Source organism: Apodemus sylvaticus, chromosome 3, assembly GCF_947179515.1.
Source record: "Apodemus sylvaticus chromosome 3, mApoSyl1.1, whole genome shotgun sequence".
Lineage (NCBI taxonomy): Eukaryota > Metazoa > Chordata > Mammalia > Rodentia > Muridae > Apodemus > Apodemus sylvaticus.
In genome coordinates this window covers 127,089,447-127,113,840 of record NC_067474.1, presented here as the reverse complement: position 1 = coordinate 127,113,840, position 24,394 = coordinate 127,089,447, and the positions used below count along the sequence as shown (strand labels likewise).

The 24,394-nt window shown below is 39.6% G+C and overlaps 1 protein-coding gene across 2 annotated transcripts in view; it reads right to left on the bottom strand.

The window, feature by feature from the left end:
• The window catches only part of Spata6 (spermatogenesis associated 6), a 97,784-nt gene extending 74,107 nt beyond the window's left edge, over positions 1-23,677 (bottom strand). For both annotated transcript variants that reach the window (XM_052177005.1, XM_052177006.1), the window contains exons 1-3: positions 23,427-23,677; positions 1,706-1,843; positions 399-447 (exon numbers count right to left, since the gene is read on the bottom strand). In XM_052177005.1, the coding sequence (XP_052032965.1) occupies positions 399-447; positions 1,706-1,843; positions 23,427-23,477 (238 nt within the window). In that variant the 5' untranslated portion in view covers positions 23,478-23,677. The remainder of the gene's footprint in view (positions 1-398; positions 448-1,705; positions 1,844-23,426) is intronic.
• Positions 23,678-24,394: the final 717 nt, after the last annotated feature.

Below are 24,394 nucleotides of genomic sequence, written 5' to 3'. Positions count from 1 at the left end.
AAAGGCATTGATTTTTTTTTCCAGCTAGGGTACCTTGAGCTTCGGTGCGTCTGTTGGCATTCCTGACTCTTATATTGAACAGTTTTGTTTGTAGGGCAAAGTTCCACATATCATGACCCTCCATCAGAACACTCCAAGCCACCAAAAAAAACTTATCTAAGTTATTTTTTATCTGCCATAGACCAAAATGGAAAAAGAAAAGGTTTCAGTTCATCCACAGCAAAAAGATAAATGCTTTACCTTTTCAGAAAGACTTTGAAATTCTAAAAATTATGAAAATGTCTCAGTTTAACAATTTTTAAATCCTACTAGACCTTTTAAACTTTTATTTAACTCCAAATCAAATTAAAATAAGGATGATATTTCTAAAATGTGTTCAGTAGTAATTAAAAACTCACACTCAAGCTGTGCAACCACATCTCCAGGGTCTACTGCTTCCGGGAACACCTGTGGTGAGAAGGTGAGAGGGCAGGTGAGAGCAGAGCAGGGGCAGTGTGGGAAGAGGAAGCCAGAGCTGAGGGAAGTAAGACTCTCAAAATGTCTTTCCTTGCCCAACCAAAGATAGATCTTGGTTTGTTTGAGAGGTTTGGTTTGGTTTGGTTTGGTTTGGTTTGGTTTGGTTTGGTTTGGTTTGGTTTGGTTTGGTTTGGTTTGGTTTGGTTTGGTTTTGCAGAGAAAGAATCATTATGTAGCTCAAGGTTGGTCTTGAATTCTCAACCTTTCTGTCAAAGCCCCTCAAATAACTGAGGTTGCAGAAATAAATCTCCATGCCAATCCTCCAAACAAACCTTCAACAACACTGAGAAGTGCCAGTTTCTCTCAGTTTCCCGTGATTTCACAAATACATTTCTAACTGTATCTGCCTCCCTGTCACCCACTAGGGCTCTTACCTGTGTTCCCCAGGATGATCTTGTCAGCCTTACTATTCCAACACAGCAAGCTAACTCCTTACAGGAAGCCTTTGTCTTTGTTAGCTCTCTACTTAGAATTCTCTCCCTCTAGATCCCCAAACAACTATTAGCCTCATTCAAGCTTGGTTTAAATATTATTGCTTTCTTAGACAACTAAAAAATGTCTCCCCTATTTTCTTCATTGTATTTATGCATTTACTAAGCTACAGGAAGAAATAGTTTTGCCTTATCATATGTCAGTACCTATAGAACAGAGAAGTGGGCTATGTTGTTTGTGAAGAAAGGAAAAGAAGGCAAGAGAAAAGAAGGGAGGAAAGGGGAAAGGAGGCAGGAAGGAAGGGAGGGAGGGGATAAGAGGGAGGGAGAAGGGAAGGGAAGACTACGCTGTAAGGACAAGGTAAGTCTGGCGGGAAGGGGAATATGATTGGTAATAACTACCAATACCAGCCCTTTTAAGGATAAATAAGAGCGAGTCTTGCTGAAGCAGAAAAGCACAAGATATTCCTAAATAAAACTCAGCATCTGCTTACCTATTCATGCCTTATTTTGTACAGAAGCTGTTATTCAGCAGTCAAGATGCCATGATTTGCATGAATCCCTCTAAGATGTTTTGGAAACAGGCAATTGATTCAATACATAATGTAAGGAAATACATAAAGTCTTAATTTGTTACAACTTTCCTTTTGAATTAAACCAAAGCACATAGCAATAATAGTTTATGTTGCAGGATTTTATTCAAAACCAGAATCACTCTGATTTTTGTTGGTAAATACTTAACGGATTTTTGAACTCACCTTTTCAAACACCATTCTGGCATTGAAGACCAGGGGAAAAGTGGCTGGGACACATTGTGTCTTTTTGTATTGGCCAAACACACAGATACTAAGATAGATGTCCTCCTTGTCTTTCAGCACCACTCCTGGACAAGTTACCTGAAAGCAATTAGATAAGTGTCTATAATGCATTGTAATTCACTGACCTATCCCACCAATGTGCTGGCAAACAGCCACTGCTCACCAGAATGCCCCACAGAGTTCAGTGAGATACCTTTATATTTCCTTCCCTCTTTGATATCTATCATTTTCTATTTGGTTATTTGTGACACAGTTAAAACTCTATATACTGGTTTTGAGGACATGCCCTAATAATTAAATAATTTTAAACAGTCTTTAGCTCTCATTTTCTGCTGAATGCTGACATGAACTTATTCAACACCATTTAATCACAAAGGACTAGCACTCAGCAGAAATAAAGCATTATACTCAAGGACAGAAACAAGCCTGCAGAAAGCATGGATCTATTTATTCCCCATCACCCTGAAGAGTAGTTCAAAAGTGATAGGATAATGTTTCAAAGCCAGAAAATTAATTTTTATAGCCTAATCAAGTGCATTTTAAATATTAAATAACATTCACCTAAATAACATTCACATTTTTTTATTGCTGTGACACCATGAATAAGGCAACTTATAGAAGAAAGTGTTTCTTAGGGGCTTAGGGTTTCAGAGGGCGAGAGAGTCAATGATACAGTGTGGCAGCAGGCAGGCAGGCATGGCACTAAGGCAGCAGCTGAGAGCTTACATCTAATCCACAAACACAAGGCAGAAAAGGCTAACTAGAAATGGTTTGTGTTGGGGAACCTTGCTGTTAAGATAGCAGTCCCCTGTGACCTGAAGGCTTTCTGAGCTCAGTGCAAAATGGGTGATTCCCTTTCTTAACAGAACTTCCCTGTTTCTGCCTCTTGTCTGGAGAGTGTCTTTGTCTGGAGTGTCCCTGAACACAGGTGGCTGACCTTGTCTGAAAAGTGACCCTGTATGGGGCTCTCTTCAAGGATGCGTAACTCAGCATGTATGTCCCAACCTGCTTCCTGCCTACAGGATAATTAGGTACTGTATTAAAACCAATCAGCTCTTCCTTCGATCTTGATGCCATGATCAATTAGCCCTTCCCAACCATACCCCTAAAAATGCCCATACCTACTCTATCTTACCACTACAAATGCCCTCATATACTCTATCTCTAAAACAAAGTAGACTGGTCTTGCTGCAGCAGTCCCAGGAGGTCATTTCATCCTTGTCCATACTTACAGCCCTAAGAACCCTGTTCTCTGCCTCAGCTCCACTTCTCCCCTCAGATTGGTGGCCAACAGCCTCCAGGGAGAATGGGAAGTCCACAGTTTGGGCTTTTAAAACCTGAAAGCCCAGCCCTCTACTCCAACAAGGTCACACACCTAATTGTTCCTAAACATTTCCACTAACTTGAGCCCAATTATTCAAATTTATGTGCCTGTGGGGACCATTCTCACTCAAATCACCACACTCATTATGATGGACAAAGTACGTAGGGAAAATATTGAGTTTCTAAAGAGCACATACCAATCTCTTCAACCCTTGACACATTCCAGTATCATTTTTCAGCCATACCATTAAGAGGATATTAAAGAACTTTAAGACTTGAATCCAACATTCTTATATTACATAATACCCCACCCCCTAACTTACTTAGAATATAAGGAGCCAGCTTTAATAATCCTAATACTCAAAGCACTGAGGTAGGAAGATCACAAGTTCAAGGATATCCTGGGCTACATAATGAGACCCTGTCTCAAGAATAAAGAATATTTTTACTTTTTCCCAAATATACACATCAATTTCTTATCCCATATTCTTCTATTGCCTATATATTAAAAATTTGACAGAAAGTAAGAAACAGGAATTCTGCTTCTTACTCTTCCATTCCCTCTCATATATATGCATTTACTTCTGCCACCCACCAAGCCACGTGTAACTGTCATCTCCTCCCTACAGCATCTTAACTCACTAGTAATGATAGTTCAACTTCTTTTGAACACTTGGTGCTATCTTGATAGTAAACACATATGAGTTAAATTCTAACAGCCCTGTATAATTCTCTTACAGTGAGACTATTATCTGTGAATATCTAAGAAAGTAGAATGGATGTCTCACTTCTTTAATCTGGCTATAAATTCCCTGACGACAGAGATTTTTGTTTTCCTCATCATTTATACCAAAAACATGAACTTTCAGAATTAAAAGCTTTATAAATTATTTAGTATAGCCACAGTTATTTTATATATGAAAACATCCGAGTCCCAAAAAAGTTAAGGTGACTACTAACAGTATCACAAGTAAACTATTGATAAAATTCAGTCAGTGCACTTACAGCCCTCAAGACAGTGCCTGACAGTTCAGTGTAGTCACCAATACCATTCTTTTTCTACTTATTCAGTTTACATCACACTCACTACCCACCTCCCAGTCACCTCCTCCCACAACTCTTCTCCTCACCCCCTTCTATGAACAAGTGGGGGTTCTTCTGATATCCCCCCACCCCAGCATATCAAGTCTCAGCAAGGCTAGGCATATTCTCTCCCACTGAGGCCAGGCAAAGCAGCCCGGTTAGTAGAACATATCCACAGACAAGCAACAGCTTGGAGTAGGCCCTGCTCTAATTTTTCAGGACCCATATAAAGACCAAACTGCACGTCTGCTACATATGTGTGAGGAGGCCTAGGTCCAGCCTGTGTATATTCTTTAGTTGGTGGTTCAGATTCTGAGAGCCCCAAAGGTCCAGGTTAGTTGATTCTGTTGGTCTTCCTATAGAATTCCTATCCCCTTTGGCCACAAGGAGAGAAGGTTACCAGTACCATTCTTATTCAGGGTGAAACCCTCTCAGTTTACCATGTCAACACTGAGGATGACACTGAACAGAGGATTGTAACCTCATGTGCCTTGGTACACAAAAGTTGAAAATACTTTTGTGTGAGCTATTGTGACTCTATTTCCTTCTCTAATATTCAAATTTTTACTTTTCCCTTAATAATTCACATCTGATCATGAAAATCAATTTTCTCAGCAAATTTCATTCTGTTAGCTTCATTTCCTACTCTGATGACAAAACTAAATTTGTCATATTGTCCTCATTGGAGTATCTTTCCAATTTGTAACATACACGAAAGTGGTGGCTAGCAAGAAAGTTCATGGGGAAAAAAGCCTGGTGGCCTGAATTTGATCCAAAATATATCATTATAACTAAATCTTCAGGAAAAAGAAGACAAATCTTAAAGGCAAAAGGAGAAAAAGATAACATGAAGCTAGAAAATAAGTAGTAGAATAGCTTACCTTAAAAAAGACTTTCAAAACATTCAATAAACAGAAAAACTGTTCTTCACAAAAGAAGGGAAGTAAGAGATTGTCAAATTAAAAACAAGGGAAATAATCCATCACTAACAGAGATCTGGCACAGAAGTGTTAAAGTCCTTCAGGAAGACATGAAGAAAGAGAACAGCAGAGCCAAAAGGTGTTTTGTTTTGTTTTGTTTTGTTTTGTCTTTTCTGCCATTTTGAATTTTACCTATTTCAAAACCAATGGCAAGACTGGGACAGTAGATCAGTTACAGAGCAATTGCCTACAGTGTGTGAGGCCCTAATTTCAATCCCCAGTACCAACAGAAATACAGGCAAAGAAGAAAAGATCATCCCACAAAGTAACAGTTTCAACACAGCTGCAGATCAACCTCTGAAGGACTTTCGGCACCAAGTGAAGGACTTTCGGCAGCAGGATGATGAAGGGGCTTAAAAAGGGGGGAGGAGTATAGGGGGTTAGGTGAGTGTGGCTAGGCGGTGTGGGGGAAGGTGTCCAGGCAGGCCCTTGCCTGGGCACCTCTGCCCCTGAGGGACCACACACACACAGACATGGTATAGAATAGAGTTTATTCAGAATAGGGGATGGGAGTTAGTGGTAGAGAGAGAGAGAGAGAGAGAGAGAGAGAGAGAGAGAGAGAGAGAGAGAGTGGAGGCCAGCCATGACCACGTGGAGGGGGGGAAGAGCCCCAGGGGCAGAGAGGTGAGAGAGTATGGGAGAGCGGAGAGCAAAAAGAGAGAGGAGGGGCAAGTAGCCCCTCTTATAGTGGGCCAGATCTCTGGGGCGGGGCATACCTGGCTATTGCCAGGTAGGTGTGGGGTGGAGCTTAGACAAAACCCCAACAACCTCTGTGGGTCATTTTAAGAAAAAGAGAACTCTAAAGTTCAGAGGGGCTGGGGAGGTAGGGTAGATGTGAGAGGATTGAGGGGAAACAGGAAACATAGGTAAGTGTGATGAAAATATAATGTATTCATGTATGAAATTCTCAAGTAAGTTTTATATATGCAAAGATATAATTTTAAGATAAGATTATTATATTGTATATTGTAATTTCTGATTTAGTGTTTTTGTAGGAGGAGTTGTTTCATCTTGTTTTGTGTGTGTTTCTTGTAGGGATTAAGGGTATTGTTTGTTTGCCTGTTTGTTTCTAAAAGAAAGGGCATGGAGTTGGGTGGGTGGGGAGGTGGAGAGGATCTAGGGGAGAAGCTGGGGATGGTGAGTGATCAGAATATATTGTACAAAAATGTTTTCAGTATGAAATAGTTTTTTAAAATGTTAATTGTGAACCTCATATCAATCACTCACAAAATGAAACTAAAATTAAACAATAAAAAGTTAGAACAAAAGAAGGAGCATGTAGTGGTTTGAATGGAAATGGCCCCCTAGGCTCATAGGGAGTTGCACTATTTGAGAGAATTAGGATGGATCTGCAGCCTTGTTGAAGGAAAAGGAAAGATTTCACTGAGGGGCTGGCGTGGGGGTGGGGGGGCCTCTGAGGTATCAAAGCTCGAGCCTGGCCCCGTGTTTCTCTCTCTTCCTGCTGCTTGCAGGATCCAGATGTAGAATTCTCAGTTACCTCTCGCCAGGACCATTTCTGCCTGGGTGCCACCATGCTTCCCACCATGAAGATAATGGACTAAACCTCTGAGACTATAAGCCAGCCCCATAAAATGCTGCCCTTTTTGTTTGTTTGTTTTGTTTTGTTTTTGTTTTTTGGATTTGGTTTTTTTCAAGACAGAGTTTCTCTGTGTAGCCCTGGCTGTCCTGGAACTCACTCTGTAGACCAGGCTGGCCTCGAACTCAGAGATCCGCTTGCCTCTGCCTCCCAGAGTGCTGGGATTACAGGCGTGCGCCACCACCGCCCGGCTTTTCTTTTTTTTTTTTGAAATGCTGCCCTTTATAAGAGTTGCCATGGTCATGATGTCTCTTCACAGCAATGGAACATTGACTAAGACAGAGGCAATTATGTAAAGAAGGGAAGTCCTAAGGCAAATACAACAAATAGCAAAGTGACAGCAGTAATTCTGTCTTTCCTACAATTACCTTAACCAAAAGCTCACTAGGCACACCTATAAAAAGGTATAGACTGGATGAATTAAAAACTATCACCCAGCTTCCCCTTGCTGGAGGTGAACAAAGGGAAGCAGCTAGATTAAAGACCGGCAGACTCCAAGACCCTTCTCAGCAATAATTACTCAGCAATAAGGTCTTCAGGAAAAGTTAACTCTGTTCACTGTGAAACATGGAAGATGTGAATACCTTGCTTAATAAGAACCCATAGCCAGATGTAGACTCACAGAAAGAGGCTCGTGAATGAATACAAGCCCAAGACTACAGCAGTTTAAGAACCACAGAGCAAAACCAAAGGAAGTAAATCCAAACATATTCAGAAGCTCCACAGTGAATCCTGGGGATGGAGGCAGGGCACACACCCAGAGCCCTCAGAGCCCGTGCTACGCCCTAGTTTCCTCACACCATGTGAAACATGAAACCTCTTTTTTTTTGTTTGTTTGGTTTTTTTTGTTTGTTTGTTTGTTTGTTTGTTTGGGGGGTTTAGAGACAGGATTTCTCTGTGTAGCCCTGGTTGTTCTGGAACTCACTCTGCAGACCAGGCTGGCCCTGAACTCAGAAATCCACCTGCCTCTGCCTCCCAAGTGCTGGGATTACAGGCGTGCGCCATCACCACCCAGCTTCAGAGAGGCTGGAGAGATGCTCTGTGGAGAAGAGCACACACTGCTCTTCTAGTTCCGTTCCCAGCACTTACTTTAGGTGGCTCACATCTACCTCTAACTCCAGCTCCAGGAGATCCAAGCCCTCTTATGGCCTCCACAGACACTCCCACGTGTAGTACACACACACACACACACACACACACACACACACACACAAAACAACAAACAAACAAACAAAAACCAATAGGTTGGGGACCAGAAAGTAATTTTGGGCTGACGTCAAAATCCAACTATATATGGCCTCCATTCCACTTTGTTAACTCAATTCTATTTCTTCTGATTATATGTACAGGACATAAAGGAAAGACTAGACACCAAATGTCATACATATTGTAATGATGTATAAAGTCTCTATTCTAGGACATACGTTTCAGTAGTAAGAAAGAAATGACAAATGTGGATTTCTATAGAACTGTGCTGAATGAGAGAAACGAGACATAAGGACTACTGCTAGGATCAGGTAACAATACTACAAAGGCATTTTGAGCTTTAAGATGTTTATGGACCACTTTAATCTAAAGAAAATTAAAAGCACTACAACTTACTTTAGACTTGGATTCCGTGATTTTCCTTTCTTGACACTTTCAACAGACATCTCTAATCTATCACAAGTTGAAACCCACCAGGAAGTATTACCTGTAGTCCTTTCTTGATTTTTATCAACTAATCCCAAATCATAGCAGGAAAGAATGAAAACTGACACACATTGGTCAGGCTTTGTTTTTACCACTGTCTTTTAGTCCAGACCTGTTCTGATTTAAATCTAGGTTGTCCCCACATGCTCACATATTGAGTACTTGGTCCCCAGCTGGTGGCAGTACTTTTGAGAGGTTATAAAAGTCTGGGGATATGGGGCCCAGCTGGTAGATGTAGACCACTAGGAGCAAGACTTTGAAAGTTATAGTCATCAGTGGTTCTGGTCTACCTCTCTCTGGTCCTGGCCTGCCATTATATATGGAATCTACCACATAGTTTCCTTCTGAAACTATGAGCCAAACTGTATCTCACATAGTTTCTGTCAGGCATCTTGGTCACTAAAACATAACAGCAGTATCGATTGCTGCTTCTAAATCTGTCCGTGTAGTTTCTAGGCTTTGGGGACAGGTTTGCAAAGGACTGGGCAAGAATTTAGAGGTACAAGCTGGAGCAGCTCTGGAACACTGTGAGCAAAGCTTATCAGGCCTTTCTAGGAAGAGTTCAGAAGATCAGAATGCTGATTGAAAACCATAGTATGTAATGTAGTGTGGACTATGTAGGTATATATTTATAAGTGTTAAAGATTAAATAGAAGCCTCAGGCCACTCACACTAATAGGAAAGGTGCCTAAGGGTAAGACACTTCACCCTGAACTTCCAGGATATAAAACTGAAACTCACTTGAAAGACTTTTTGGAAGGATAAACTTTGTGTGTGATTCCTGATCGCAACACACGTTTGTTAGACAGATGTTAAAGAGGGAATGACCTGCAGCCTCCCTGTAAGACAATGCATAGCCAGGTTAGATTCCCTGTACAGAGCTCCTGAGCTAGCAAGAACATTGGAGGTGAAGTCTAAGAAACTAAAGATGCCAGAAACATGGAATAACTGCTAAAGGAAGATACAGGAATTAAAGAGAGATGGCCTAAGAAAGAAGCAACGTATGTTGTCAATGCTAAGACTACAGGACAGAAGTAACCAAGTCCACAGGAGCATAGATGGTGCTAGCATATGCCCCAGTGCTGGACATGGAGCCTGGATTGTAATGTCAGCCCTGCTTAGTTCTGGTCTTCCTTTGATGCCACCGTCTCCTACTATACTCTATTTCCTTCTTTGAAAAATGGCAATGTTTGCCAGGTAATTCTATGTATGGGCAATGTATAACTTGCTTTTGATTTTAAATGGCTCCTACTTAAAAATAATTATCTTGCATCCTAGTGAGCTTCAGCTGTCAATTTGATTCAGCCCCAAGTGTCTGAGGGAGTCCCAATTGTAGGACTGCCTCCATCTGCCTGGCCTATAAGACTATATTTGTGGGGATTTTCTTGATTGCTAATTGGTGAAGAGCTTATCCCACTGTGGGTGTTGTCTAAACAAGTGGAACTGAGCTATAAAAGAAAGCTAACTGAGCATAACAGAGATAGCTAGACAATAAACAGCATTCCTCCATCATTCCTACCTGCAAGTTCCTGCCCGATTTCCCTCAAAGATGGACTTTGACCTGGAAGTTTTATATTAAATAAACCCTTTTCTTCTCCAGATTCATTTTGGTCATGTTGTCTATGATAGCCACAAAAGGGCAAACTACAATAGAAATGTATACCAGCAGCGAAGCTTCAGAGGGAAGTTTGAGAGTTCTTCAAAGACTCTATCAAGGTGAATCAAATTATATATTTGAATTAAGAATCTAGAAATAAAACTCTCTATGCTTTACTGAAACAATGAATACTGGTCACCTGAGGATGAAAAATTAGCTGTGATTAATAAAATGTCAACATCATTGAGATTGAAATCTACAAAGTCAAAGACATGTGGAGAGGACTCGAGCCTATGAGACAAGCTGTGCGAGCTGTAAATGGCAGACAGTGATCCAAGGGTGATCCAAGTCCTTTAGTGCCCAGAAGATCATGATTGAGTCCCAATCCTCAAGACCTAAACATCAGTCATTTACACTATGGTATTTTGCCCTGTTTTTACTGAAACTGACATGGTTCTTCCTCGGACTTTGTTTTCTTGTGTCATTGTTTTTTCTTACTCTTTTTTCTTTCTTTCTTTCTTTAAAAAAAAAAACAAAACAAAAACTTTACAGGATCACACAGTTAAGATAACATGGACTCTTAAATCATTGGAAAATTTTTAAGGCAATGGAACTTTAAAATTGTACTGGATTCCATATTATATTGTAATGTGAGATTTTAGGGAAAACACAAAAGGAAAAGTTATGGTTTGAGGTGACATACTGCAGTTCCTCACAGAGTTAGAAAAAGCAATTCTCAAATTCATCTGGAATAACAAAAAACCCAGGATAGCTAAAACTATTCTCAACAACAAAAGAAATTCTGGGGGAATCAGTATCCCTGAATTCAAGCAATACTACAGAGGTGACATACTGGTGTGGCAAATTGACAAGGAATGGAATTTCTTAGTTCTAACTGCCTACTTGACACAGCCCTAAGTTATCTGAGGTAGTCCCAGTCAGAGAACTGCCTCAATCAGATTGGCCTATGGGAATATCTGTAGGACATTTTCTTGATTACTATTTGATTTAGAAGGACTCATCCCACTGCAGGTGTTGTTATCTGAGGCAAGTGGGCCTGGACTGTATAAGAAAGGTAGTGGAATAAGCCAAGAGTGGACAGCAAACAGCAGTGGTTCCTACCTTCTGGTTTCTGACTGAGTTCCAACCTCACTTCCTTCAAAGATGGACTTTGATCTGGAAGTGTAAGATGAAATAACTGTTTCCTCCCCTAGTTGCTTTCGATCTTTTTTTTTAAATCACAATAACAGAAAATCACACTAGAATACCTTGAGCCTGAACAATGTTAAGATTATGGTGACACAAATTTTGACTGAGCATATTTTTCATTATGAGACTATATGGCCTTTCAGTGGAATGTCATGCTTTAGATCTAGACTATCCTCTACAACTTCCTGTTTTCAGGACCTCATTTCCTGTTAAGCTCTTGTGATGTTTTGGAAGAGGTTATAGAATCTCAGACATAGGCTGGGGAGCAAGCCATTGAAGGGAAGATTCACCCTCCAAGCTCCCATCTAGCTGCCAGTTTCTGGTATGCTACACTGTGAAGAAACTTGTTCCCACTGCCATGAACACTGTCATGTGTTTCTTGCCTGTCATGATGAAGTGAAACTATGAATCAAAATAAATCTTTTTTTGATTAAGTTGTTCCTGTCATGCATTTTGGTTGCAGCAACATAAAAGTAACTAATGCCAGTACTGGAAAGACTCCTTTACAATCCATCTGTTCTATGAGCCAAACTTAATCCTCACAAGGACCTTTGTATACTCTCCAAGTCTATTGAGTACCCATAAATTTTTCAAACTGTTTCCCTAAACTTATCTATTCTCCCTTTCCCTATGGTAAAATGGAGCAAACACATTTCTGAATTATGTTAATCTATAAGTTCTCACACTCCTTTGATACATTCCTCCTTTATATATTAAGAAAACTATATGACTTACAAGTCACTGTCTATATTTAGTCCTTCTGCATTCCCTAATATTTAGCCTATATTGCTCTCATTTCTTTGTGTCCTGGGCCTACATGTTTAGTTGATTACATATATACATATATAATTATTCTGATTAGAGAAAACATGTGGTTTGTGTGAGATTTTGTAAATGCAACTAATGGACATAAATTATGAAAGAAGTTATAAAGCTAATTCTTTTTAGCTCTAATCCTGCCACAGATTTTTTTTTGTTTTTGTGGTTAATAACAAAATATGTTTGTTACTAAAACTATGAAATTTAATATGAAGCTTCACAGATTTCATTTTGAGGGCAATTCTAACTGTATATAAGTTCATTAGTTGTATAGATTTCAGGAATAGTGAATTTGAGTGTGTGATATTTTTATTTGCAAGCTTTTCAATGATAGTTTATAAAATGCAAAACTACTACCATTTATTTATACAAATTTCATAAATTTATATAAGAGACACTTAGAATCAAAGTTATAATTGGCCATAAAAAGATAGAAAAATATATATTAATCAAGCTATAACCAAAACAGAGTCATGCTTATACACTAATAAACAAATACCCAAAGAAACATAGACTCTTACTAGAGACAAAAAAAGACAATTATCATATAACAATAGGAGATGTATTAAGAAATAAGCCAAGATGACACAAAAAGTATAACCAAATAGTACAGAGCACTAAATGTGTGAAGAGTATGCAGGTGACTATTTCTCCAAAGTAAATCAGCAAATCTAAAAACACATACAACATTGGTTGAGATTAGGAAAAGACATATAAACCACAATGTGATTCAGGTTATTAGGATAGCTAAAATAAAATATGGACAAAAACAATAAATTGTAACTTTAATAGGCTACCAATACACATAAAATTATAAAGCTACTATGAAATATCAAACATTTGAATATTCCTCAGAAGAAACAAACAAACAAATCATAAAGTCCAGCAATCAGACTCATGGATTCTCATGCCCACTGCAAGCTTAACCCCTCATAAAAATGTATACACCAGTATAGAAGTATTATTTGTAATATACAAACAGTAGAAACAATTCAAGTATTCTTCAACCAATAAATGTACAAGCAAATGTATCCATACAGCAGATTATATTATTATTTGTACCTAAAAGTCATGTTGTAGTGCTAAATATTGGGAATTTTCCTTCCGATCATTTTCTACATATCAGGAAGACCTGCACAAAATGTAAGCCTCACTCCTCTGAAAGCTCTCAGGAAACTAGGAAATGGAGTCATTTCCTTACTGATAAAAAATATCTAAGAGGAACCCTAAATCTAAGAGCAAACAGTCCCTGTTATCAGCAAAAAGTTGACAATATCTACTTTAAATATTACAAAGTTCACTCTAGGTCCCAGCCAGTGCAATAGAACAAAAACAACAGCAACAACAAACAAAACAAGCCAAAAAAGGCATTTTAAATGGAAGAAAAAATAAAGTTCAAAGAAACGAAATATTATTTTAAAAACAACATTAATCATAAATTTGCTCAATTACAAATAAACTTTGAAATAATATAAATTGAATGAAGTCAAAGGATATAAGGCCATTATATTCAAATCAATTGTATTTCTAAGAACCCACACTTATAATAAAATCAAAAAACCAAACTACCTGTGATAATCTTCTTTGTCAACTTGGGTTTTAGAGTCAGCTAAAAGGTTGCTGAGGCAAGAGTGTAGGTAAATTTCTGGAAAAGATTAATTGCTAAGGAGAGAACACCACACTACAATGGGCAATACCATTCCTCTGTGCTTCAGGCACAGACATAAAACATTGAAAGGTGAAACGCAGCCTAGGGCTGATGTTCTCCTTGGACTTCATCAAAGCTAGGAAGAAGCACCTCCATGTTATACTTCCACCATTCTGATATTCTGATGACAAGTCTAGAAGCATGGTGCCAAACTGACCATGGACTATATATCTTTTGAAGCTAGGAACCCAAATAAAGGTTTCCCCTTTTAAATTGTTTCCAGTTTCCATCAGGTATTTGGTCACAGTGATGCAAAGCTAACTAATATAGGCAAGCATATGGATACAGAGAAGTAGGGCCACGTTTATAATTAAGTCTGACTTTGTAGACTGAGATCTGTTCAAGTAACTTGGACGTTTGGAGAAATAGGCAAGATAAAGCTTTATATGCTGTAAGCAGAGCTTAACAGGTGATTCTTCTCGGAGTTCAGAAGGTGGGAACATGGCGAAGGGTGTAAAGACACACAACTCACAAGGTTTTTGGAGGGGAACAAAGACTTGACTGGGAATTTGACTCGAAACTATCTGTGTTATATTATTCATCTAGAGAAATTGTCAACATTTTGTCTATGTCTTAAGATTTTTGTGTGTGTGGGGTGTCAGGTTCAAAGTTAACAGATTAATTTGGCAAAGGAAATATCTAGGCATGGTTATTGCTGGGTGACCTACGCTACATTTACTATTAGAATTGGAAGCAAAAATAAATGTACAGGGTTTGAGAAGTTTGCAGACAGACCAGAAAAGGAACAAGTTGAAACTTTCCGACATGTTAGGGGTTTGCCACAAAAGATCATGTTCTGCTCTTTGATCGGGGTGTGGAATATGGGGTATGCTAGGTAAGAATTCACTGGGTTGAGCAGTAATGGTCCACACACTCGGTGAAGTCTGGCCAGTTTCTGTGATGTCCTCCAAACATCTCATTTGTTGAAGTGCATTGCTTCTTTACAATGCCGCTTCCCTTCTTGTCTGAAACTATTTCATTCTTAGGTGTTTTAGAGAAGTAAATCAAACGTGCAAGTGCCTTCTCATTCTAATCCCATTTCATGGAAGACAGAAGCCTAAAATCTCTGGGAGCTCATAGCCAGTCTGGTCTAGAGTTCAGGCCCACAAGAGCTAATCTGTGAGCTCATGGCTAGCCTAGTCGACCTAGCGAGTTAGGTTGCAAGAGCTACACAGTAAAAGTCTGTCTCAAAAATTAATACTAGTATGTATGTGTACATGTAAGCATGCATGTGTGGTTGCATGTATGTAAGAAGAGGAGTAGGAAGGTGTGAATAACACACAGAGACATATAAATTATACGCATTTGGAAATTAAACTTGTAAATAGGTCATAAACTATTATAAAACAAAACAAAAATTATAAATTGTTTGAAGCCAAATAATTTAAAAATGGTACTACCAATATCTTTACAAAGGTAGGCAGGTCTCACTTGGGAAGAGTGTAATATATGCCTTAGGCAGATATTAAAATTGAAAAAAATACTGAGAACTGCAGAGGAGTGTGAAAAGACTTAGGTGGTTAGCCCAAAGAAGGGAGGCAGGCATTTTTTGGGGGAGATAAATACTGAAAACTGCACTCTTATCTGTAATGTTTATTTCTTAAACTAGGATCAGGTAGATGCTCTTCATTATTTAAAGTTCTGTATGTCTAAACTGTTTCACACAAAGTATTTTAAGGATAAAAATAAATGTGTGCAATTCAGAAACCTAAAATTCTCAACTAAAATTACAAAAGATACTAAATTTAAAATGGCCCAGTCTAAGCCAGCAAAGAGTGAAAGTAGTATATACTAAACTAAAAATGATTTATCAAAGGAGAAAGAGTTCAATATCAAAAAATATGTCCTGAGCTGGAGAGGTGGGGATCAGTGGTTAGAGCACTTACTGCTCTCACAGAGAAACCATACTTCTATCATGGGTAAAACTTCAGAATCATACCTTAAACTCATAAAGTCTAGATAGATATCCCTACCACTCTATTTAATATTACAAAGAAGGTTCTAGGCAGCAATATAAAGACAAGGGGAAAATTAGACAAAGGATCTGTCATGCATAAACAAGACTGTCATTATTTGCAAATAAAATGATTATCTATATAAAAACAGGAATAGCTACTAGAATCAATATGGGATACCAGAAATGCTGCTGAACCCAACATTAGAATCCTGTAAGTGTCACAAAGAGGAATACAGGAATGTCACAGAAGCATTGCTTGTGGAAGGAATGTCACAGCAGCATTGCTTGTGGGAACGCTCTTTAGAAACAGTAAAAATGTTCCTTAGCCACAGGAAGGATAAATAAAAAGCAGCAGTTCTCATAAGGAAGCCAGTGGCCCTTTACACATAAGTTAGACATGAAGAGCTCATAATGTACAGGTAGTGCAAATGTCCCACCTATGATGTGACATCAGAGGAGGAGAAGGCATGGAGGGAGGCACAGCCACCCAGCAGCTGGGGGAGTGACCACCAGCAGCACTGCTGCTGACTACGTGCTTGAGTTTGCACACTTTCTGAATCGATGGTATAGTTTTGTAAACTGATTTTTAAAATCAGCACTGTGATAAATATGTGAAACTCTTACTCGTCACCTTAGACTTTTATGTCTACAACACTCTTTACCAGCAAGAAAACAATTTACAAGACAGAAAACCTAGTATGAATGAAGAGAAATGAGAAACAAACTTTTCCTAAGAGATCATTGAAAAGTCACCTGTCACCAACAGATGTTTTGTATTCAAAATATGTTTAACAAGGAAAAATAATAAACCTTTATATCCACTCCCTGGGGCAGAAGATGTGAACAGGCCAGTCATAGAAAAGTAAACTGCCAGTTCAGAGACTCCAGTTACACAACTATAGTCCAGAACATTGCTAGAGCCACCAGATTGGCATCACATTTACTTTAGGTTGCTGGCCTCCAGAACTGTGAGAAAATAAACTATTTTAAAGTATACATCTTCCCAGCAGTCCTGGGAAACTAAGATGAATGATTTAAGACTTAAAGTTCCTGTTCTAGATCTACTTGCTGGTGAGGACTTCCAGGCCCTCCTTTCTAAAAGAACCAAAAGCACTGAGGTAACAGCTCAGTGCAGAGCACCCGCCTGGCATGCCATGATCCTCGTGAAACACAACAGGAACAAGAACAAATAAAAGGTATAATAATTAATACCAATTAAGTAAACAAAACTAGCTGGGCTGTGGTGGCGCACGCTTTTAATCCCAGCACTTGGGAGGCAGAGGCAGGCGGATTTCTGAGTTCGAGGCCAGCCTGGTCTACCGAGTGAGTTCCAGGACAGCCAGGACTATACAGAGAAACCCTCTCTTGAAAAAAACAAAAAAACAAAAAACAACAACAACAACAACAAAAAAGTAAACAAAACTAAACATTCCAAAACTTTCTTTTTAAAGCAAGCATTTTACAACTGACTTATACCTGTAACAAATAAACCAAGTATCCTAGCAAAAGAGAAAAAGAAATAAATCACATAACCAAAGCATTTCTACATGTAAATGCTTGGCCAAAGCTAATCTGGAAGGAATGTTTATACGTGTATTCTGAATCTGTGGTATTTGTTACCTTGACTCACAAGCAGAAGGGAGAAAACTAAGGAAGGCCCAAAGGAAGCAAGGAGGCCTGAACCACATATGTGATATTTGATTTATTTAAACGAGGCAAACCTAAAATGCATAAATTGTTAAATGGGGGAGATAATAGTATCTACCACTTACATTTTTTCTGTTATTAAGTGAGGGGAATCATATTGTCTCCTACTTCCGTAATAGTTTCTAATAGTAACACGACAGTGTCTGGTTGGGTACGGATCACAAGGATCACAAGCATGGAGAGTCTACATGGTGGAGCCTGGAGAGACCGAGCACTGTGTGCTGTGTGCTGTCATTAACTTGAGTTAGAGAATGAGGTGAAGTAAATATAGAGATGAAAAGTCAGAAGTACATAAAATTTACCAAAGCTACCAGTAAAAACGTTCTCTCCTTTCCTTAATCATCTGAATATTTAAGCTCTGCATTATTTTCTTTTTACTAAAAAAAATGTGAACATTGAATATTAAAAAGCACAAAGTTGAAACTGCAAAAATACCCCTTTCCAATCAAAGATAAGTCTCCAATAACAAAAATGTAAAAACTTTAGAGAATATAATTGTATAGGTGGTCTTTTAAAGCGTGTGCCTTGACATACCATGTCATTCCTGAAATAGTCCTTGAGAAAGTCACACTTTTCTCCTAGCAATATATTTTCTCCCAAGTCATGTGGCTTTGTTGGACAACACAAAACACTATGTGATACAGTACAACCTTTCCTGCCTTCTGTGTTTTTCTCTAGTCTTAACCACAGTATTACATGTCACCTCCCAGGTGTCATGTCACCTCCCACCCCTAATAACAGACTGCAGCAAACAGGACATGAGCAGAAGAGACTGGCAAGGGAGTTTGATAAGAATGATTCTTCATAGCATTACCCATGAAGATCACAAACAGGATACAATAACTAACCAATAAGAGGACAGACAGGATCAACTCAGAATATTCATGCATATCAAGGAAAGTAATTAAACAGAGTAAGAGACAACTAATGGAATGGAAAATTATGTTTAAATCATATATAATAAAGGGTTAGTATCAACATGTATAAAGAATAAAAGAACTCAACAGCAAAAAACAATACCTAATTCTAAAATGGGGCAAAGGAAATTGCAAATAATGAAATACTACCTAACATGAGTCAGAATAGAAAAAGATATTTTTTATGGACCAGAATATGGATAAATAGGAGTCCTTCAATGCTGATGGTGGGGATGTAAAAACTTTGCCATTATAACAACAGCATGAATAATCCTCAAATGACTAAAAATATAACTACCATGCATCCCCACTCCCAGATATATACCCCAAAGGAATAAAATATGTATATGGAAGACAAATCTGCACATCTATATTTATTGTAGCATTGTTCCCAGTCATTAAGTTAGGCAACCTACCTAAGTGTCCATCACTGGATGATCATTGTTTGTAAATTGAACTAAACATTTGAGACATGATTAAAATGAAGGAAAATCTAGCATTTGCAAAATATGCATGAATCTGGAGGGAATTATACTAACTGTAATAAACCAGGCATAGAAAGACCAGCACTGTGTGACTGCACTTGCAAATAAAATCTTTTAAAAAGTCAACTCACAGAAACACAAAGCACAATGCAGGCTGTCAGGGACCTGGGAGTGATGGAGGGGAATATAGAGATGTTGGCTAACTGCCAAGAATCTGGGGGTGATGAAGAAAAATAGAGATATTGGTTAAAAGAAATATAGAGATATTGGTTAAAAGGAAGCAAGCTTCAGGCAGGATAAATAAGTTCTGGGAATATAATGCATGGCATGGTAATTATAGTTAATAAATATGTGTTGTAAACTTGAAACGTCCTATCAAAAAAAATCTTAAACATTCTCAATACAAAGTTATGTAAAGTGATAGATGTGTTAAAATGCTTGATCTAATCACTTCATAATGTGTGTGTGTATATGTGTGTGTATCAAAACATTGTTATGGCTTAAATAAGAAATTTTCCTCTCTTGCTCATGTGTCTGAGCACTTGGTTCCCATTTGGCAATGTTGGTTTTGGAGACTATGGAACCTCTAGGGCACAAGCTTTGGCTGGCAGATGTAGGCCATTAGGTGCAGGTCTGATCCTCTGTCTGCTTCTTGAGTTGCCAAGATGTGAATTGCCCTCAAGGAAAGTTCCTATATCATGGGCAAAGCCACCTCTACTTCCATGCCTTACTCACCATGGTGGACTTATACATCCCTGATACTGTGAGCCAAAATAAACCTTTTGGAGTGGTTTGAAGGAAAAACATTCCTTAATAACCTCATGTGTTTAAATATTTGGTCTCCAATTGTGGCGATGGCTAGGAGCGGATGGTGGTGGAACCTTGACGAGAAGAAGCCTTGCCAGAAGCAGTACATCACTGGGACGGACATCAAGGGCTTATGGGCTCAGCCCATGTTCTCTTCTCTCTCTACTTCAAGTTCATAGATGAAAAAATGATCGGCCATTTTCCTGCTCCTACCACCATGCAATCCTTGACTGTTGTCATGAGCCTTTGCCACCACAATAGATTCCATCCCTGTCAAGCCATAACCTAACATAAACTCTCTGACCCTTACATTGTTTTTGAGCATGGCATTTTATCACAGCATTACAAAAGCACCTAATATACTCCTCTACTCTCTTAATTGCTTCTGTCATGTCATAGCAAAAAGATAAGGAAATACAACCACTTCATACACTGTAAATATATATGTTTTATTTGCCACTTTAAAATGAGAATGTTGTCAATACATATACAAGAGAATATTGCTCCACAATTTAGAGAAACAACCCACTAAAACATGCAACACTATTGAATTGAAAAGTCATGATCAGCAAAACATACCTGACATAAAATATTACAGTATTTCTCCAATATGAAGTTCCAGTGCTAACAAACTAGTCTCGAGTTGAAAAATCAGAACATTAGTTTCTTTCCAATGAGGGACATGGGATAAAGTGACTGATATATATTTCTAACTATTGATCTGGGTAATGATAATATGATGTGTGAACTTACCAAAATCTACTGGTAGAAAAGAAATAGAAATGAAAATTTTTCTATAATAAAATGAACTATAAGACTAACAATCAGTCAATTTTATTATATAAATTTTGGATCTTGGCTTGAAAAGTTAACTATAAAAATTATCTTTGTGATAACTCAGAAAACAAAATATGTATATAATATTAATTGCATCATTAATCATGGAATTGTGGTTATGTACACTACCCTCATAGAATATGAATATTGAAATATTTAGGAGTATCATGGTGTCAGAAATTTACTTTCAAATTGTTAATACAATGTATTTTGCAAATACACATGTACATATACACAGACAAATCAAATTAATGTACATAGGTCATAAGCAAGAGTTATTCATAAAAGTATTCTTTCAATTACTCTGTGTAATTGCAATTACAAATTTAAACAGCCAGGGAGAAAGCAAGATAGTACTCTTCACTGATGCAGAGTGACCTCCAGGATATATTAACTAAAGTGCAGCTTTTTTTTCATAATATACTGCCTAATGTGTAAGAAAACAAATATATATGTTATGTTTAAGAGTGTATCTGTAAGTAGCAACCAACTATTGGACTGGGCTTGGGGTCCCCAAAGGAAGATCTGGAGGGTGGTCTGGAGGAGCTGAAGGGGTTTATAGCCCCATGGGAAGAACAATGACTTTGGATACCCAGACACCCCAAGACTCCCAGGGACTGAACTATCAATCAAGGGGTACACATAGTTCCAGGCAAAAATGTGGCAGAGGAATGCCTTGTTGGGCATCAGTGGGAGGAGTGGTCTTTGGTCAGGTAAAGGCTCAATAGAGGCCCCAACAAAGGGAAACGGACAGAGGGGGGGAGGGGGGAGGGGAGAGGTGTAGGGTAGAGGGGCATATACATGGAGGCAGCAGGGGGTGGGGGGAGGGGGAGGGAACCTTTGGGAGGGGGGCTTTTGGGAGGGGGAAATTGGGAAAGGTTTTACCATTGGCAATGTAAATGAAGAAGATAATAAAAAAAAGAAAAAAAAAGAGTGTATCTGTTTATATAATGACAATGGTTACCTAGAGCCATGAATAAGTGTGTACGTATTTGTTTATATCCCAGCAATGGCAATGGTTACCTATAGTTATGAATAAAGGTGAAAAGCTGGTTTAACATAAAGCTTCTCATATTACAGTTTTGACCTTTATATAAGTACATAAAACATTTAAACATAAAATTACAACTGAAAAGAAATTTAAAATATTTGTGATCCTATGACTTCTCTCTCCTATTAAGACCAAATTAATCTTGTTTAACTTGTGTGGTTATCAATGGTCCTTTTTGCTTCTTCTGAACATGAGAAGCATTTAAAAGGCTCTTGCTGGTTAGAAAATATTGCACAACGAATAGTTAAAGAGATGAAATGGAATGTCTTGGAAGATTTGAGGAACTATAAAATATTATAACTCAACTATTTTTAAAAGTAAGAATGTTTGCACCAGGACACTTCAGCGATACAGCTACCCATTTTCTTCAGTGAGCCGTATACTAAGAAAGCAGCTTTTTGAAAGCATAGTCTGACTCCCTCGGGCTACAGTCACAACAGAGTACTTCCTCTTAGCAAAGGATTGGCAACCAGGGCAGCCAGCCTGCTAGGCAACTTGCAGTCTGTCAAGCTGCTAAACCATTGGTTACAAAGAGAGGAAGCAGCAGCCAATAGCAAAGTTGTAGACTGGAGTCTGTTGTTTTACTCACTGCTCTGAGTTTAGCATATTTAGAAATCATTATGCATTATTTTGGTAAACTAATCTTACTTTGCAAAAAACATTCCCAGAAAGTCAACTTGCAATGCAAACACAGAAGGCTAGGGACAGTACAGTTTCTGAATAAAAATCCCTGCGTCTCGAACAGAAGTTTGAGTCCCTGAAACTTGCTAGCCCTCCACCCCTGCAGCACTCTGCTCCTGCCCAAGCTTCTCCTTAAGATTGAACAAAAGATCTGAAAGAATTTTGTGACTTTTACACTGGTTGAAGTTCAGTGCTACTGCAGCTTCAAGGAGAGGACTGGAAGGCCAGAGAGGGCTAAGGGCAGAGAAAAGCTCAGTTTGGAAACCAACAGGAAAAAAATGCCACAGGGCTCCTTGGGGCAGGCCCAGAAAATGACAGGGAATGCGTACTGTTACCCCTGCTTATGCAGTGATACAAACAAAGAGGCTGTGTTAATGAGGGCACTTCAAGGATAAAGGCGTGAAATACAGTGGAACAAGAAATCTAAGAGGATCTCCCAAAACGCCTCTCCTCTAAGGGGAGAAGAGAAGTCTCCTGGGAATGACAATGAAGGACTTCAAAAATCTCAGAAGGAGACTCTGCCTTTGTTATCAAAAGGAGTTGGGGCTTCGCAATACCTGGAAAGACCTCAGTTCTTCACTGGAGGGCAGGTGGGGCTCCTGCCTCAGCTAGATTTACTGAAGGAGGCTGGTCAGAGTCCCCTTCCAAGAATGTTGAGAATAACTAAGTGGAGTTACAAGCTCGAAGTTGTAGCTGTCCGAAAAGCTGGCCAGGTCTTTCTTGGGAGGACTGGAAGGATGCAAAGTCTGGAGTGTTTGGATACTGGAAGGAAGAGCTAAAGTGGCTTCGGGGGAGTTGGGCTTGTTGTGAGAAGAGAAACTAAGAAAACTTTGTGCAATGACATCACAAGTAAGTTGTTTTTGGAGTCAGGGACTCCACCATGAATGGAAAGGCGTTCCTACTCTAACTGGAAGCTAGAGAAAGGATCTGAAAGCCTGAAGTGATTTGGCGGAAATGCCACACACCCCAGACTGGAGCAGGGTTCAGGAGTTCCTCACAATTGGAGTAAAGCGGAATTCAAAGGGTACTGCTGCCGCGGGAGCGGAACTCCGAAGTAGTGTGGAAGAGATCCGAAAGCACTCCAACTGGAAGTTGGGGTGAGGCTCCCGCGAGGCTGGATTGGGAAAGCACTGGAGATCTCCAGGGGTACCACAGGGCTCGGGGGTGGGCGGAGGACTTTGAGGCTGAGGCGGGACAGGGTCGGTACTCACAGAGCGGATCTCCAGCGCCAGGGCGCATTGCAGCGCCTTCACCTTCGGCATCCGCGCAGGGTGGGCGGCGGGGAGGGACCCCGGCCTCCGGCCCGACTACGGCGGGAAGACGCGGGGCGGGACAGGGGACGGGGAGGAGATGAGGTGGCGGCGGAGGTGGCAGCTGTGGCCCCCAGGCCGGGGCCCGCGGTCCAGCCTGGGTCCCGCCCGAACAGCAGCTGAGCGCGGGGCGCGGACTCGTTGTCATGACAGCCTGGAGGGGCGGGGCCGGAAGAGTCACGCGGAGGCGGAACAAACCAGCGAGAGGCAGTGGGCGGGACCCTGATTGTGGTGGGCGGGGCTTCGGTGGGTGGGGCGGGGCGGCTCTTCTGTGATGTCAAGCTGTGAGTGTAAAGCCTTGGAAAGGGAATAGCTGCGCTTTGAACCCAGACCCGGGTTTCAAAGCAGTGATGACACCGTGAGCAAGCAGTGTCAGCCCCTGGCTTCAGTTTTCCTAACTATTCTATAATTAGTAGTCTTCCTCGAACTTGAATTTTATGATACAGTTTACAAAACCAATATAAGAAACAGGGAATTATCACCCAAGACAAAGGCAAAAGTAGGGCTGGAACCCGGGATCTCTCAAGTAAAACCCCCCAGATGCCTTCTGGAATCACCATTATGATCCTCTTCTTAGTCACTTGTTTTGTGATTTTCTGTCAGTGTGTCCCTATTTCCCTTCAGGATTTCCTGTCTAGTTCACCACTATGAATCTCAATGCCTGTTGCCCAGACCGAACTCTCAATAAAAGACTCACAGAATAGAGGAGCCGAGCCATAGATTTTCAAAGATAAGACAGAACCTAAAAGACTGTCTAGTTAAAGTCCATGTTAAAGTTATTTTAATACACTGACTTTAGAGCACATTCTAACAATGGGGGGGGGGAAGTACCTGTGATTTTATCACCAAGTTGAGAAACAAATGTTATT